We start from the raw sequence: 19143 nt of genomic DNA on the forward strand, positions 1-19143 counted from the left end.
TCCTGTTTCCCCAAGCTTTGCTTCCCTTCGCCTGAGGACTTTCCATGGGAGTATCTCTGAGCCCCACAGAGCGAGTGAGCGGGAACTGAGCACTCCCAACCCTGGGGCTCACCATGCAGCTTTGTGCAGCACTGGAAAACAATGCATGGAAACCCCTGACTTCGAAAGAAAACATTGAGAATTTCACATCTCAGCAAAAAAAAAAAGCCCAAATCAGGGCAGATAAAGGAGAGAAACATCAGCTACTTACTGGTAGCCAACAGGCAAAGTGCTCAAAGCTAAAAATTCATAGTCTGGAAAAGTGTGGAGTCAATAAAATCATACTCATAGAAGAAGTCTGTGTGTGCAACCAAAATGAAGGACTGCATCTGTCTGTATAGCTCAAACACAGCCACCTGGAACAAAGGAATAAAAACATTCCTGAAATATAACGAAAGCGAGGTCTGACCAGTGTTTCATCAAAAGAGCTGGGGAATGGTGAATCAGTATTTATTCAAAAGAGCTTTCGAATTCCTATGGATTTTCATTCATCAGATCCCCAGAAATGTCTTATGCTGCCTTTTAACATCTAAACACAATGTCAGATGAAATATTTTACCAACGAGAATTTCCTGCTCTGATGTTTCCACTGCTCTGCCAGGGTAAGACCAAATCAGCTGGCTGCACCAGCACTTTCTAAGTAGAAAGCATCTTTTAGATGGACTGATTCTCAAAAACCTTTTCCTGGGCCTGTGCAAAGGGCATTTTTGGCAGCAATCTGACCAAAGTGGAGCCCCCAGCAGAGAGGGGAAGGGCCGAACCCCCTGTCCTCCCAGGCACTTACATGGCATGCAGGCTATTCTGTACATTTAGAACTATTGCAGCCAGGAAGAGGAAAGATGCTCAGAAAGCCTAATTTTGATAGGAACCAGCTTCATTTATTGTTGTTGTTATTGAAGGAGCACACTCCACACAAGCTGCAGCTTGCCCCAGCACAGACCAAAGGACTAATTCACCTGCAAAGAGGCATGAATGCTGCAAAGTATTGGGAAACATCAGCTTAAATTTTCAAATTTGTAATGTTTATGACTTCATGTTACTTTTGACGAGCTTGTCTGGGAGTGGGATTTTATTTAGAGCTTCACAGAAGATCACTGCAGGTGGTTGCTGTGTTGGTACAGATCCAAGAGCCAGGGGCTCATGCAGCCACAGCATGATTGAGGGGTGGATGGACACACAGACACCATCACATCGTGTCCATGGGCAGGGCCAGGAGAGTACCCATAGCCTTGCAGTCCTTCCCTCTCACCCTGGCCTGGGCCAGGAGTAGTGCTGATAGGACAAAGTAAAATTTAAAAATTGGATAAAAAGGATAATGATCTATTGATTCCTATAAAAAGTGAACTACAAAACTCTAGCAGATAGCTTCAATGTGTATGCTGGGTCAGACCTACCCAGTGTCTGCTTCCACCAGCGGCAAATAGCACGTTACTGAAAAGAATATGATAGAGGGACAAGATAAGGTCACTTCCCTTCTGATGTAGCCAGCATGTGCCCACGCACTGTCTGAGCCTGTTTCACTGTGCCCCTTCTAAGAAAGAAGAAATAGAAGATTATACTTCCATGAATGATTAAGTGTATATTGGGGGATTTTTTTTTTCATTGTCAGAAATATAATTTTTATCATACAGTCTTTAGTGGAAGGAAAAGATTGCAGGGAAAATTGTCTGGTGTCAGCACCTTTATTCCCTTTACAGAGAAACTGCAGTAGCCTTCACGTTTAACTACGCTTCTGGTATTAGAGAGTCAAGACAAATTTCATTAGGCAAAACACATTACCTCTCGGCACTGATTACAACGTTATAAATGTGTCCTGCTAAGCGTGCATTAAAGCAGCAACCCGAGTTACTGGTGACTTTCCTGATGCTTGAGTAGGTGAATCAAGACCAGAGATGTTCTCTTTGGTAGCATAATGCTCTGAGGAGCCCTATTAAGAAGTCATCTTTAAGGATGCGTCATCTCCCTCTGTGCATGCAACTGGAGAGAGTGGGACACTGCTTGAAGAGAGGCATGTCCCTACCTCAAGCCCAGGAGCTAGAAGGCTGTGATAACAGGATCTTCTTGAGGGGCAAGACACTGTTTGTTTCCCCTTCTTCTTTACTGTTTCCTCCTGATCTGTCCTCAGTAACTCATTAGGGAATAGTTTTCTGGAAGATCGGAGTGCTTACATTTCTATCAGTGCCATTTTCTATAAGCACTTGTCACCTGAGTGTTCAGGCAGGGGAAGGTGAAGAATTATTCCTGGAATTAAAAACCTGAGACATCAAAAAGATATTCCCTACAGAAGTTTAAGAGATCTCTCTATGGAAACATACACCCCTTGCTGCTACTAGAACATTGCTTCCTCTGATGTCTGGGCCAGCAGCCTGAGTTTGGTCAGAAGCTTCACGTCCTTGTGTAAAGCGGGCTTGGTGGGGCTTCCTTCAGCTCCCCATGTAGTTCAACATCAGTGGCTGCTGGGCCAGTCAAAAGGCCAAGACAAAAAGGGACAAATCCTAGTCCTGCAGAAAGACCCTGCAGGTTGTACCTACGGGAGAGTGGCAGAGCCAGTGCCAGCCCCACAGCCTGAGGACAGCTGCAAGCAGGATCCAGGCCTCTTGAACATTTTATGTTGGCATCACTTTTCCAAGATCAAAGTGATCTGTACCAAAATTTGTCCCTTGTTGATACCAGTAGTGTGCCCAGGGATTTGAATTGACATATGACATCATTTTTTACTTGCACCAGTATAAGAAGGGAGAGAGTGGGTTGCAAATTTTTACAGCATTACACACACACACACACAAAACAAGCAAACAAAAAAAACCCTGGGAACATGCTTTCAAGAGACACAGATAGGCTTATGACTGGTCTTTGTTGGGGTCTCATCTGTCCTATTGCAAGGAACTAAGCCGTATCTTACATTTACACAAATAACAAAGCAATGCTCACAGAAGCTCCAGGAAACCCCAAAGCAGGCACTGCTGCACAAGCAGATACCTTAACCTACAGGCAAATAGAAATTAATACCCCACAGTTTTGCGAACACACTGCATGGCCATGGCCCCTGCAGCTCACCAGCTGGAGACGCAGTACAGGAGCCATGCAGTTCATCCTACCTCACATTAACATCAAGTTCTTCCATCACAGGCAATAGGCACAGGTAGCTGGGCGTTCAATGTCCATGGTAGAGACCTTGTCCTGCAGTGGAGAGAGTTAGAAAGGACAGTTATAAGTTGAAGAATTTCATGGGTGCACACTTACTCCAGTGAAGACACCCATACACTGCATTTTACCACTCTGGCCTGGCTCCTCGTGATAGAGGTTAAGCACATGTCAAAATAAAACCATACAATTGCAAAGAGCTATCATAACACAACTTTCTGTTGTCTGCCTGCACGTATTTGTATTCCACAGCTCTGATGTGCATGCCTGGAGGCAGGAAGCCAAGCTGACGTGACAGGCAGCCCTCTGGGCTGTGCATACACCACCCATCCACACAGAACCTAGGGCTAACAGAGGGCTTCGGGGCCAACCGGGACACTGGCACTGCAGAAAGTAACATTTCTGTTTTTACAATGGAAGACAGGTATTCAACTGGAAGCTCAGATGAATCTTTAATCCACTCCATGGTCATCTAAGTGTGACATACTGAACACAGTTAAGGTTCTAGTGGTCTTGCCTAGCTGGTGCTTGAGGGAAATGTGGTTTTGCATTCCCTGCGTTGACTCCTTCCCCATAGGCTCTGCGGCATGTGAGAAGATTCCTGAGCTGCCGAACAGCACCATGTCCTGTCTTGATCCTGAACCTAGCTCAGTATGAGGCAGAACACAGCTGGACGAGCACGGTGAGCATGGACCTGACCCTGCAGAGCTCAGCCAGAGGACACGCAGGAGATGCTCAATGTGCTCCCAAAGGCTTTCTTATACCAGTACACACAGCATACTATGCTACACCCAGTTAGCTTCAGGTGCTGGCATGGAAAGGGCACACACAAAAATACCAATGACCAACATATCCTGTCTTCCTGCAAGTGAAAATCCCAATGACCTCAAGGGGATCCATATAAATATATATTTTTTTTCAAAGACTTACAGAGTTAAAATAGTTTTAATTCTAAAAATAAATGCAAGCAAGCATCATAAATCAAAAATATATGCACCACTCTTGAGACTTGTTCTACAAGACAAACTTTTAATGAAGTTGATGAAAATATAGTATATTGCAATGCTGGTGAGACCAAGAAGCTGCACTGTGATATAAATAACCTCTTCCAGCCTATGTTCATACATGCACTTTTATTCAAAGTGACACATGATGAGATACACACTTATAAGCTGCACTGGACCTAAGACTTCTCATGATAACTTCCAAACTTTCAAAGGCAAAACAAGGTGTTTAAATACAATCAATTGAAGAGGGCTTGCAAAACCTGGCTGGGAAAAGACAAGCTAAGATGCTTGGTAAATTAGTTTTGTTTGTTTGTTTGTTTGTTTTTTAAATTAAAACATTGACTTACCACCAAATTAAAATAGGTTTCCCGTGACACTATACTGTATAGCCTTTGAATACTTAACAGCGGTACTGTAATTACAAGGAACTAACTGATTTGCAGCTCAAGTTAAAATAAGCGTGCTTACTCACAGTAACACTGATATAAATATTAATGGGAGTTTTAATTCTATCAAAAATCTATCCTGAGTCCAAAGAAATGAATACACCATCCAAATAACAAGTGTGTGGTGTTTGCCGTGGAAACATCAGTGGAAAAAATGTGTGATATGTGTGAGCATTTCTGACTGCTGATTGCCCCTTGCATTGCTTCTCTAGAGAGCCAGGATAATGCCACCACCATAGTCCTACTAATAACAACTCAAATGGAAATAATGTCTTGTGATTACTTAGATTCAAAGAAAAGATTGTAGTAATACTGAGTCAGACTTCCTGAATGCGATGCCAGGTTCACTGTGCAAATGAACACCCACAATCCAGGCCTGGTTCAGCATTTACCATAATTAGCACTTCAGTAGGTATAGTCTATGCACAGTTTTGCCAACAAAACTTACTCAAGAGGGTGTTCTATCTTGAGTAAAATATATAAAGACTACTTACACACTTATATTTGCAAAATGGAGTGGAAGTCTAACATTTCTCATCAAGTCACCTCTGCATCCCTAAGAAATGACCTCCAATTTTAATCCAGAGGGGAAATAATACCCCCTCCTCTCCTCCTTCTCTGGAGTTTTTCCATGGAATATAATGCCTTGCAGACTGCTGGGACAGCTGCCTGTCAAAGACACAGGAAGAATATCCTGGAAGATGGTCTTTGGGGATGTAAAAATGCAACCAATGTTCTTCCCTGATCTCAAACTAATGGCCAGAAAAAAAAAAAAAAAAAAAAAAAAAAAAAAAAAGAACTAACTATTTAATCTCCAAAGAGGCATATGGAACCACTAAATTGAAATTACTCATTTAGAATATGAGTTGAATTAATTGAAATTAATTCAGAGGGAAATGCATAAGAATGAGCCTGATATGGTGTTTCATTTCAAATCCAAACAGGAGCCCTTCCTCCCCTGTCTCGTCAACTCAGAATGGATAAATTTTAAACAAACAAAACACTCAATAAATGGTAGTCAAAACACAGGAAATCTTGACCCACCTCCACTGCCTGCCAACAGCTTGCAAACACTGCTCAATTCAGCCTTACACCAGCCTTCAAAAACACGTCACCTGTCTGGTTTACCCTGGAGGAGACTGAGGCACGAAGAGGTTGGCTGAACCCCACTGCGATGACTCAGAGCAGGGTACAAGCAGACCCTGGACATAAGATATTAAATTGATCTTTGCATTGAGATAGCACGGATATTCCACAAGGAGTATCCGACCAGATGTAGATGACTCTGGCTCAGGGGAAATTGTTCCCTTGCAGAAGAAAAGGGGCTTTAGCATTTAGGGTCACAGTGGGAAGGTTTGGAGCTGCAGTTTATGCCTGTTACAGTTCTGAATTACAATGGAAAGATGTCTGTGTGGGAGTCACAAGACCAGAGGGTAGGAATAAGAGAAGAAAAAATGTCACCTGTCTGCACTATCCCTGTCCACTGTGCTCCCTGCAGTGTTAGGATTTAAGAGGTCTCTTGAGAAACTTTCCAAAGCAAGCAAAGGCCACTATTGCAGCATAGGTGGGCAATTCTGACTGTTCTTACCAGTTCATCAAAACACAGTTTTTTGTGTAGGCACCAGAGTTACTGGTCCTTCAGTCACAACTTGTAGGAGACGGATATATCAAAGTGGTTTTGGCTTCCATTAATATTTTCTTTCCTTCTTTGTGTTTTCTTGTACAGTAGAAATATTTTTTTTTTGTTACAAAATATGAAAAAATGAAGGCCTTAAGGCCTTTGATCAACTCAGACTATTGTATAAAAATAACCACCTGTGTATCACTTTGTGGTTGTGTGCACTTCTAGCAACTATGCCATATACTGTGTTACAGTCAGTGACCATATTTCTTGCATTTCACCTCAAATAACATTTATTATTTTATTGTAATTGTCTATGTATTCCTAAAACTTACAGCCCTTAAAAAAAACTTATAATTTGTAACTTCCTTTCCATACCACAAACACATTATCTTCTCCCCTGTAGAACCAAGGAACATTTGGGACACTAGGCATTATGCTGCCTCCAGGATCTGGAGCACCCCACCACTGCACTGGACAGACCTGCCATATTTCAGAGGCTGTTAGTACAGAATCACAGAATCACAGAATTTCTAGGTTGGAAGAGACCTCAAGATCATTGAGTCCAACCTCTGACCTAACACTAACAAGTCCTCCACTAAACCATATCACTAAGCTCTACATCTAAACGTCTTTTAAAGACCTCCAGGGATGGTGACTCCACCACTTCCCTGAGCAGCCCATTCCAATGCCTAACAACCCTCTTGGTAAAGAAGTTTTTTCCTAATATCCAACCTAAAACACCCCTGACGCAACTTAAGCCCATTCCCCCTCGTCCTGTCACCAGGCACGTGGGAGAACAGACCAACCCCCACCTCACTACAGCCTCCTTTAATGTACCTATAGAGAGCAATAAGGTCGCCCCGAGCCTCCTCTTTTCCAGGCTGAACTATCCCAGCTCCAACAGCCACTCCTCGTAGGACTTGTTCTCCAGGCCCCTCACCAGCTTCATCGCCCTTCTCTGGACTCGCTTGAGCACCTCTGTGTCCTTCTTGTAGTGAGGGGCCCAAAACTGAACACAGTACTCGAGGTGCGGCCTCACCAGAGCCGAGTACAGGGGGACGATCACCTCCCTAGCCCTGCTGGCCACACTGCTTCTTATACAAGCCAGGATGCCGTTGGCCTTCTTAGCCACCTGAGCACACTGCTGGCTCATATTCAGCCGACTATCCACCAATACTCCCAGGTCCTTCTCTGCCTGGCAGCTTTCCAACCACTCATCTCCCAGCCTGTAGCTTTGCTTGGAGTTGTTGTGCCCCAGGTGCAGGACCCAGAACTTGGCCTCGTTGAACTTCATACAGTTGGCCTCAGCCCATCGGTCCGGCCTATCCAGATCCTCCTGCAGAACCTTCCTACCCTCGAGCAGATCGACACATGCACCTAACTTGGTGTCATCTGCAAACTTACTGAGGGTGCACTCGATCCCCTCATCCAGATTATCAATAAAGATATTAAAGAGGACTGGCCCCAGTACCGAGCCCTGGACTTTCACCTCCCCCCTTAAGTTGAAGCATATAATGAACACATAATAAATGACCCCAAAACAATGACATTATTTAGCTTTTGTCAGCTTTTCCATAATGGACTTTAAAATTGGATGTTCCTTTTCTTCTGCCTTTCTCCACGACACCACAGTGGTGAGACTTATTATAATTGGATCATTATAAATGATGTCAATACCATATAATACAAAATCTCCCAAAGACTTATTCTGTAAATATACATGTATCTGCCTCACATAGAGGGCCTGGTGCTAATCTTTGTTATTAAAGTGATTACTCATACTCAATTAGGAAGCTGTCCTCAGAAAGATAATGACTTCCTATCACAGCCCTCATGCCATCCAGCCCATCATAGACATAGTCCATTCAGCACAAAACAGCATCTCTGCTTTTGTTGTGCCACAGCGATCACTGGCACATGGAGCTGTGCACGTGCTTGCAGCCAGGTCGGAGTTGCTCCTTTTTATGAACACGAACACCCAGCTTCCATTGGAGTGGGGCACTGGGTCTCGTTGCTCACAAAAACCTGGTGCCTAGCTTCTACACAGGTTCCTGCTCAGACATGGGCCGGCTCTGCTGGCTCAACAGGAGAGGCAAGCTGAGCCTTCATGGCCAATACTCCTCCAGATCTGTCTTCTTGCCTGTGCTTTCTTTGGATTTGGTACCAGGAACTGCAACGAAATGCTCACGGTAATCAGTCTAGGGACTGCAGAATGCACCCCAGGCCAACGTTCAGCAGATGTTCCTCCAGAGCCTGCATGATAAGGGGCTAAAAGCAGGCAGTGAAGAGAAATCGAATGGTTTCGCTCTTTCGGGTGCCAGCACAGAAATAATTTTGGCAACTCTTGCAAAATGAAAGAAAAACTTTTCAGTGGTATTTGTTTCTGAATTCTAGTTTGGAATCATTTTGTTTGCTTTTTTTTTTTTTTTTTCGAAAAGTCATAATTTTAATGTATACTGAAGTTACATGCAACCTGTATTATCATGTTACCATAGACATCTATAATAACTGAAGTTTTCTATTTTCTTCTATATTTTTAGAACTAAGTGGAATTTTTAGTTGATCGTATCACTCTTAAAACAAGTAAATGGCAGCAATATACCATGTAATGAATCCTAATGTTAAGCAATGTTAAGCAACAAGGAAATCAGGGAAAAAAAAAAAAAAAAAAAAAAAAAAAAAAAAGAGAGAGAGAGAGAATTTAACACATTTTAATGCTATTTTAGAATTAAAAAAAAAAAAAAAAAAAAAAAAAAACAACAGGGAATTCTTAAGCTAAAAGACCCTTGCAAAAAAATGCTCCCCCAAAGAAACTGAAATCAGTACTCTCTGCAATGTTTACCACTTCAGCAAAGCTCAACAGTTTTTAATGGAAAAAGATTTGGGCAGAGAAGCTCCAGCAAGCTTGATGTGACAGCTCCATAGACTCCTCTTGTGTGATAAGAACTCATTTTATTCTCTACTAATCGCTGCTACCAAAAAAGAGCAGATATACCATATGTGGATGATGAGTCCCAGTCATCACTGACTGCACAAGAGACTGGCTCAGACATGGGCAAAGCAGTAAGTCTCAGCAAGGCTGTGCTGACAGCTTCCAGAGGAAGCAGAACCCATCTATCTGTCAAGAATAATAATTCTCTGCCCCTTCTCCCCCCACCTCCACAGTCATGGGGTGTAAGGGAGGAAAATCCTAAGAAGGACATGGGTAAACCTATACATCTTCCCAAACAAGTTTTATGGACCCTAGAGATCCTTTACTCGGTAGCTGTAAGGTATCAAGCAAGAATTCACTGCTGAGACCACAAGTGAGCTGGCAGCCTGCACAGCTCTTCTCCTCCCTCACCTGACTGGTGGCCCTGGCTGGTGCTGCTGCTGGGAACCTTGCTCTGTCCCATAGAGATGGAAGTGTCCCACCAGAAAACAGCAACTGCCAACACTCTTATGAGACATTTCTCAGTTAATCAGCACCTTGCAAGAGGCACTGACACATTCTTTATTCAATTTATTTCCATCCCACTCAAGCCACATCTAGTTCCAGTTTCTGTCACCATTGAGCTGATGACAACAGAAAAGTTGAGTCATTCTTCTGAAACACCTGCACCTCCATATCCTACACTGCTGGACTGTGCTGCTTCATCATTTGTGACAACTTACATGAAACAGTGCTGAGGGTGGACTGAGCAGTCTGAAAAGCCCAATTCATTTTACCTACAGATTCATATTGTTGTACTGCTCTTTGCAGTACAGAGGAAGGGGAAGGATATTAGAAAAGATTCCATTTCTTTCTGTCACTTGCTCTGAGAAGAATTGGACATATCACTATACTTCAAGCAGAGCTACAGGCTGGGAGATGAGTGGTTGGAAAGCTGCCAGGCAGAGAAGGACCTGGGAGTGATGGTTGATAGTCAGCTGAATATGAGCCAGCAGTGTGCTCAGGTGGCCAAAAAGGCCAACGGCATCCTGGCTTGCATAAGAAACAGTGTGGCCAGCAGGTCTAGGGAGGTGATCGTCCCCCTGTACTCGGCTCTGGTGAGGCCGCACCTCGAGTACTGTGTTCAGTTTTGGGCCCCTCGCTACAAGAAGGACATCGAGGTGCTCAAGTGAGTCCAGAGAAGGGTGACGAAGCTGGTGAGGGGCCTGGAGAACAAGTCCTACAAGGCGTGGCTGAGGGAGCTGGGATAGCTCAGCCTGGAAAAGGAGGCTCAGGGGTGACCTTATTGCTCTCTACAGGTACCTTAAAGGAGGCTGTAGTGAGGTGGGGGTTGGTCTGTTCTCCCATGTGCCTGGTGACAGGACGAGGGGGAATGGGCTTAAATTGCGTCAGGGGAGTTTTAGGTTGGATCTTAGGAAGAACTCCTTTACCGAAAGGGTTGTTAGACATTGGAACAGGCTGCCCAGGGAAGTGGTGGAGTCACCATCCCTGGAGGTCTTTAAAAGACGTTTAGATGTAGAGCTTAGTGATATGGTTTAGTGGGGACTGTTAGTGTTAGGTCAGAGGTTGGACTCAATGATCTCGAGGTCTCTTCCAACCTAGAAATTCTGTGATTCTGTAACTTCACTCTTTTTTTTATAAGTGCAAAGTAAAAATTGGCCTTCACTCCCTGGTACTGTGGAGTGACAACCATCCTGATCCAAAGATAAATGCTTGCTCACCACTGCAGAGTAGTCCAAAACCCACTAAGTACTGCAAGAGAATATCCTCTTTCAGCCCATGACAACACCAAAAGGAGCAAGAGATATCAGAGTGATCCAACTACTTCACTCCTACATAAAGTAGTTTCATTTCCAACATCCACTTCTGATAAAGGTGCTGCCCCCTCCCACAGTACTTCTTCCTTTGCTGTCATTGCTGTTTCCATTTCACCCCACAGTGGATCAAGCTGCTAAGAAGTCTCTCCATTGTCAGAGACAGATTGAAGAACTGATTCTCAACAAATGTCATTCCAGCAGGTTAAGGTGCAGCACTTTGCTTAAAGAGGGAAAACTAAAAGTACAGAAATTACATGTCAGACACAAGTCACAGCGGAACCACACTCCTCATCACCACATATCTGCTGACAGAGTAGCTTTTCTCCACTGTCAGCATGGCATTCACGACCCTTCTGCTGGCTCAACCCCATGCCAAGTTATTCCACACTTGCAAAAGAAGTTTAAATTCCACATTTAAGCACCAAGACAAATACTGACATCAAAATCACAGTTGTGGCCTTGGAAAGGATGTTTTACTGCAGGTCTGCCTGCCTATTCCCCTAGACCAGGCCCCAGCTGCAAGGTCCCACACCGACAGCATGTACAGCAAATCCGAGTCCCTCTGCCAAATGCAGCCCTGCTGGCTGATCTCAGAGCTCTTACTTCATGTCTTGCTTTCATCCTGAAGTCACAGTCTCACAAATTGAGGCCTTTTCTCAGTCATATTATATTCTCAGCTTTGGGCCATAATAATAATAATAATAATAATAATAATAATAATTATAATAATTATTATTATTATTATTATTATTATTATTATTATTATTATTAATATATTAATAATTAATATATTGTGTTAATATATAACTTATTATATTTGTTATATAATATATATAATAATTAATACGATTTATTATTATTATTGTTGTTGTTGTTGTTGTTGTTATAAATTGGTATCTTTTGCTTGTGCACAACATAGCCATTTAGTATGTGCCAGTGATAGTAAAAATATGAAGCAAGTTCTTCTTCTTTATTTCATAATTTTAGCTTCTTGAGGAACACTGAAGCAAAATTTATTTTAGAGTTCTTGATAGCAGTAAGGTGAAATGCAAACAAACACTTGTCTTTTCTTCTATATTTACAGCAGTAAAGTTTCTATGGGTTGTTCAAGGGTGACTTTGTTCTGTTCCGGAGACATCTGTATGAGATCCTTGTGTGTACCAAGCTGTGTTTGTATAAGAGCTCCAAGGAGAGAAAACAGCTATAAAACCTGAGGAGTTATTTGCTGTGACACTAGTATTATGAAATTTTGCACCGCACCGCTCTCACCTTTAGCAATTACTTTCAATTGGTAACTATCATGCTCCAAGTCTTTCATTGCCATATCAAACCCTCAGCATAGGAAGCCAACAGAAGGATCCAGCATGAGGCTGTGGGTCTGAGAAGGACGAAGATTAGGTAGGAGATCAATCAATACATGAAGGCAGGAAGGGGACTGAGTTCAGCAAGTGCATCTGCAGTGAAGATGGAAACAGAGAGGCATGATTTCCTTAACACTTTCACAATTGGTTTTGTGCTTATAAGGACAAAACAGTGTTATTGCTCCCTTATTTCCACAAAGGACTAAAAGGCAGTACTGTGTACTATTGTGCTATGCAAAGGACAGGCAGTACTGTGCTGGCCTTTTGGGAGAATCATACGTATGTTTGACAGATTTGTACAGAGCTACCTGCTTTGTTTTTGCTCACTAAACTTCCCCTAAGCCACTGTAAATTTTCCTTCCTAGAAAATGCTTTCTAGCTCCTCTGTTGTCAGCACAGCAGCAAATAACCAGCGTATGGAAATCAATGCCCCAGAACAGCAGTGGACCTACTTTCTACGGTTGCACTCAATTAAATTTTCTTTGTTGCCCATTAAGAAGGGGAACACATTGCAGAGAAATGCGCAATATATGTTAGGAAAAACAGGAATACTTCATCTTAGACATGGGCGTGATGGCACTGAAGGCAAACTATGGCTTGTGAGAGGGCTGAAGAACTACAGGGTGCCCAGCACTATCACATCACTCAGCACTGTCTCTGCATGCACATGGTGATACAGTCCATACCACAGCTGTACCTGAGATCCTCACTTTTACTGGTTCTCTAATAAATTATTAGTCGGTACAGTGCCTTCCTACTGAAAATGAATTACACTCAGTGATGAGCGCTGCCGTGGCAGAGGTTAGCTCACAGCCCAGCAGGACACCGTGAGCATGCAGTGACTCAGTGCCAATCTTACAGTTCACAGTAGCCTGAGCAAGGGCAGGCTCCAGCTCTTGCTTTAAAGGCTATCCTGCTCCAAAGCAGAGAACAACCCGTGGCAAACACGCTCTAACACAGGCATTCATCCTGAATGTGGATGTGCTGCTCCCGCCAAGGGAGCGGGCAGTGGGAGGAACCACCTTCTTTCTGCCACCAAGCACTGAAGTCATGGAGTCACAGAGTGGTTGAGGTGGGAAGGAGCCTCCAGAGATCATCTAGGCCAACCCCCTGCTCAAGCGGGGTCACCCTGATTATATTACACAGGATGGCATCCAGGTGGGGTTTGAATATCTGCAGAGAAGGAGACTCCACAACCTCTCTGGGCAGCCTGTCCCAGTGCTCTGGCACCTGAACTGTAAATAAGTTCTTCCTCATATGGCAATGATACCTCCTGTGGTTCAGTTTATACCCATTACCCCTTGTCCTGCCACTGGCCACCACTGAAAAGAGTTTGGCCCCATCCACTTTACATTGTTCCCTCAGGTATTTAAAGAGGTTGTTAAGATCCCCTCTCAATCTCCTCTTCTAGGCTAAACAGGCCCAGCTTGCTTAGTCTCTCCTCATGGGACAGATGTAGAGCTTAGGGATATGGTTTAGTGAGGACTGTTAGTGTTAGGTCAGAGGTTGGACTCGATGATCTTGAGGTCTCTTCCAACCTAGAAATTCTGTGATTCTGTGATTCTGTGATTATGCTCCAGTCCCTGGAGTGCCTGCAGTCACCCCTGCCTACTGCAACTCGATGTTGGCATTACCCTTTGCTCTCCCAGCTGTGCAAGCAAGCTTTCTTCACCTCCTTCCCTTCCCCACACGGATTCCATGCTGCCTGCAAAACCCATGGGCTGGCCCTGCCTCAGTAGGGCTGCAATGGGGACAGCGGGTTGTGGTGGACAAGACAGCCATGCAGAACCCATGCCACACACTGCTGACAGGAGGCCGCCCCAGCTGCCACCACAACGCATTCACCACAACGCAGCTCCTGCACTGCCCTCGGCTCTTGCTCCATCTCTGACGGCGTCGCTGCACAGCGGGTGTGTTCCACTCCCTGTCTGGAGGTCACACATGACTAACTTTATGGTGCTAGAATAAAATTCCTCTGTATTTTATTGCTGCCATGCGATGGTTTTGTAGCCTGTGAAACACAAGCAGGAAGCAAGGCCCTGCTTTGAAGCCCTGCACTGGGAACCAGCCACTCTGTTTATGGCTCTGCAAGGCCTGGACTTTAGAAGAAATCAGAATGTTTCCTGGCCTAGGTGTACTTGTTTGTTTTATTTACTTCTGCAGAACTAATGAACTCAGCAGGGGTGTGCTGAATTACTTCTGTGATTTCAGCTGTGTGAAAGGGTTAGGAGAAGCTTTATATCTCACCCATTAAAAGCCCTTATCACTTCTGTCTGACCAAACTGGGCTCTGATGGGAAGCTTTGGGGTATGTGCATAACTTTGCAGCAGAGGACATCTCACAGAGGCTTAGCTGCAAAACTATAATCCTTGGCATGAAAGCCTAGGAGTACAGACATCACCCCTCCTGCCAAGCAGGGAGCCAACAGACCTACTATAACACCAGTACTACCCTTGCTGCTCCATACACAGGGGATTAAGACAGAGGCTAACCCAAGTGTGAAGCTGTTGCTACCAGACATCTCTCACAGGATGCTGACCTCACAGAAGTCATTAGTTCATTGCATCACGCTCACACTTCTTCATGAACTTCCCTGAATGCCACGGGCAGACCAAAGCCAGGAGCTTTCCACTGCTCCTGTGCTGGAGGGGAAATCCCACAACTCCATGGGACACTTAAAAAAATGAAGCAGAAACCAAACCCACAGAGCTCTGAGCTGCAGATCTGTGTAACCAACCCAACTGACTCATGCCTTTGCTGCCACTTCTTCATACTCCATTAAAAGATGACAGATTCTGGAGAGAGAACACTAGCTGAGCATATTCATCTTAAACTGATCTGCCTCTGGCTCACTTTAAAAAAAAAAAAATGAGTTAATTGAGCAGGAAGCTAAAATGATCACAGTCCCCAAGAGACTACGTGATTCTCCAGATCTGCACAAATTTTATAAAGCACAAAACCATTATCTTTTCTGGTTAGGAAGCTGATACCATCAGGGGAAGTCAAAAGGTTAATTAGTTAATTACTTTTTGAAAAGGTAGAGATGCTGCAAGGGGGAATGTGCTATAATACCTTCTCAGCACGCAGGCTCCAAGTGCACCTAGGGAAGAACTTGCTCTAAGCACTTCACAGCAGCGACAGAACTACTTTGAGGTGATTGCATGCACTTACCTACTGAGATGTAGAGCAGAGACCTTCTCTGGTGGTGGTCAGAGGAAACCACCATAGAACACAGCTTGAGGGACAGTGGGTATAGTGGTGTGCTGGTAGGAGCTTTTGGTAGGTTAAAAAATGCAGCCCAGCCTAGAAGCCAGCTGGGATGGTTGGTGATTGCTGGGGAGGATGTGCTCATTTCTATGTCCAATGTGTGGGGAGCCAGGGGGAATCTTCCCAGGCTGCTGAAAGTGAAGCACAATGAGACCTCGGGGGCTGACTCTGAAGGTCACTCTTCTGTTGGCTAAAACAGGGAGCCTTATGGCACTCTTGATAGGAAGGAAGAAAAGAACAAATGAGCTCACAGGACAAGCTGTTTTCAAAAGGTTATTTCCAAAGTAAGAATGACAGGCCATGCTTTAGGTAGGCTGTGAGTTCTCATCAGCCAGACTTCAGGTAAAACAAGCTGTCCAGACACTGCATCTGGCACCAGACACCTGGCAGCAATGAGATGTCACCTGGCTCATTTTCAACAGTTTCACAAAGAACAGTTATTCCAGCAGCACACATACTTCGATCAAGTGCATTTTTAAAATTCTGCTCATTTCAGGCCTCAGGCTGGTTTCTGTCAGGTTCTCTACTATGTACCCTGTGTCATCACTTCCCTCTTTGGGGGGATCCACTGAATTAACATTTTCTTCTTTTCAGAGATCTCAGAATAGCTGAACAGCATAGCTCTACAGCTGGATTCACTTTAGGTATCACCCATCACTTTCAGCTCCTAGTCTAGCCATTCCAGATCACACAGCTGACACCACACTACATGTGAACCCATTAACAAGACAGGCACTGGCATCTCACTTCATGTTGCTGGTAAAGTGCAGGCTTCTTTATCCCCCTGCTTGCTTTAGCTTTGCAGGTAAACAACAAACCCTGGAAGAAAGGAACTGAAAATATGGCAGGTCTTAAATGCAGAAGGCTTCACCCCTTGTTTCTGGCGATGTTGGAATGTGCATACCACTGAGGATGAGGTTTGCTGAAGCAGCAGACAGTTACCCTGGACAGGCATCAGCCACACAGAGCTAGCTCTGTGGGTTACTCCCGCACACTGCTGCAGGATGCAAAAGAAGAATTGAGCCATTTTGAGTGCATTTGGCCAAGGTTTTCACATGGGACATCCCGGTGCTATGCAAGAGGAAATGTTCACTGAAGTAAGAAAGGGTGACTGTGACCAGCAGCTTCTTAAGTTTTTGACAGGCAAACAGGAAAAAAAGAAAAGAAAAGAAAAGAAAAGAAAAGAAAAGAAAAGAAAAGAAAAGAAAAGAAAAGAAAAGAAAAGAAAAGAAAAGAAAAGAAAAGAAAAGAAAAGAAAAGAAAAGAAAAGAAAAGAAAAGAAAAGAAAAGAAAAGAAAAGAAAAGAAAAGAAAAGAAAAAAGAAAAGAAAAGAAAAGAATAAAGGCAGATGCACATTACAGAGTTTAGACCACAACTTCATACAGAGGCAAAGGTCAGGCATCACAGCTGTGGAGTGGTTTCAAAAAGCACTGCAATGAGAAAAAGGGGAAGCTGGTAGGTGTGGATATGTAGTAAAGGCTTATAAATTGTCCAAAATCAGAGTAAATAGTAGAAGTAGTAGGCAAATCTGTAGGCTGCAGAACAGCCTACATTGATTCTGAGTGTATTAGGAAAAAAAAAAGAAATACTGAAAGTTAGGCTGATCAGCTGTAAAATGGTAGAGCTGTTGACAGTGATTCAGGAAAAGGAGACACAGCCAATAAATACTTCTGTTCTATTTTTGGGAGCCTTATTGTGTGGTGATGAACTTTTCCATTCCCATAGATACTAAACAAAATGTTAAACAGTAATTACTAATGTAATGCATATCAAAATCAGCAAGTCCAGATTATTGCATCTTTTTCTTTACAAAGGTTTTTTCAGAGAGCTGGGTGAGGAACTTTACATGGGGTTGATCTTGATTTCCAGTAAACTTGGATGATCAGAGTTAATAAAAAAGTACCAATATTTTGAGAGAATGAAGTGGATAATCTAGGTAATTACAAGTCTATCAATCCAAGAGTGATCTCCAGCGCAATAATAAAGAACCTCATAAAGATAACAATTCATCAAGAATTAAATATGGGAAACAGAATTTGGCAAATCAGTGTGGATTAGTGGAGAACAAATCTTGCTATCCTGATATTTTCTGTGCTAATCAACCACGTTACTGCAGTAATAAGTTGTTGTATACTCTGATTTCAGAAAAGCTTTTGATTTGGTATTACATGAGGCTTTGATAAAGACTCAAGGACAATACCAACTCAGTACAGGACTCTTGAGTGGAGTTCAACCTAGTGTAGTGAGGGGTCTCAAATGTGAATGCAGACAGGGAAATATTGCCTAATGGTTCTGGTTTTAGCATGCTCCCTTGGGAATCTGTTATGGATATTCTGCTACTCATTTCTTCATCAGTGTCATGGAAAAAAAATAAAAAATAAAAACCAAAAGTCTTGAAATCATCAATTAAGAATTTGCTGGTGACCAAAACTGAGGGACTGATAAATAACAGGGCAGCACACTGATACAGAGCATTCTGGATTGCTTGGGTACATTTTGCAAGAAAACAATATGCATTTGAGTATAGCCTAGGTAGCGTAACATACTTGGAAGCCAAAATAAAGGCAGCATTTACAGCACAAGGGCAATCTGGTTTTGGAAAGAGAGAACTCTGGAAAGGACACTAGGTCCCTGCTCATCAGCAGCTCAATGTAAGTTCTTAATGCCATTTGTTGTGGGTAATGCAATTCTCAGGAGCATTGTGAAATGGAAAAGCAGGTATCAGGCTGCACAATATCTTGCTCCATGCTGTTGTTGGATATATATATATAGTATGTTGGATAGCTAGAAATGCTTAGGAGAAAAGCCATGAGGCTTATGATGGAAATGGAAGATTAATTTTTTACCATACTATGCTCTGGAGAGTAGTTTATTCCAGGACAAGCTGAGGAAGGACTGGAGTATGTCCTGCAAGCACATGCTCCAGAAGCAGGACACTGGTGACGGGACTGTTCAGTGACAGAAGATTTTCTAGGGGCTGAAAGTTGAAACCAGGCAGATTCAGACAAACAAGAAGAAGCACGTGTTTGACTTGTACTGATCATGATTTCCACAGTCCAGAAGTACAGTAAGACCAAACACACTCGTGTGAGCAGATCTGATGAAAGGAGTGCAGAAGTGGGAGCCACTCCGGACAGCCTGGCAAATGAAGGGGAAAGCGATGACTGAAGAGATGAAATTGCAGTGTGAAGGTGTTGCAGGAGCATCCAAGGGTGGGAAGATTGAGTACTGTATCCAGACTGATGTGTGTGGCATTTATCTGGTAGCTATTTGCCATGTCTAGTCACTGAATTCAGTCCTTCATGCTTTAAGCAGAGCAAATCATTGAGTGGAAGCAAGATGCAGCAAAACCCTGTGAGCACTGTTAACTGATTGAGATATTTTCTTTCCTCTCACATATGAAGAACCAAAATCTCACTACCTGTCTAAGCAAGAGAAACTTCTGATGCTCAGACAATAGAATTGTGGAAACTCGATTCTTAAAATAGCAAGAAGGAAAAAGAAAA

The 19143-nt window shown here is 43.4% G+C and overlaps 1 protein-coding gene across 3 annotated transcripts in view; it reads right to left on the reverse strand.

Annotated features, from left to right (window-relative positions):
* Positions 1 to 19143, reverse strand: part of HTR4 (5-hydroxytryptamine receptor 4) — a 114334-nt gene that overhangs the window by 69263 nt on the left and 25928 nt on the right. For all 3 annotated transcript variants that reach the window (XM_084535284.1, XM_084535282.1, XM_084535283.1), the window contains one exon: positions 3138 to 3219. In XM_084535284.1, coding sequence (XP_084391410.1) covers positions 3138 to 3163 — 26 coding nt within the window. In that variant the 5' untranslated portion in view covers positions 3164 to 3219. The remainder of the gene's footprint in view (positions 1 to 3137; positions 3220 to 19143) is intronic.

The sequence above is a fragment of the Aythya ferina genome (assembly GCF_964211825.1).
Source record: "Aythya ferina genome assembly, chromosome: 14".
In the NCBI taxonomy this organism is placed as follows: domain Eukaryota; kingdom Metazoa; phylum Chordata; class Aves; order Anseriformes; family Anatidae; genus Aythya; species Aythya ferina.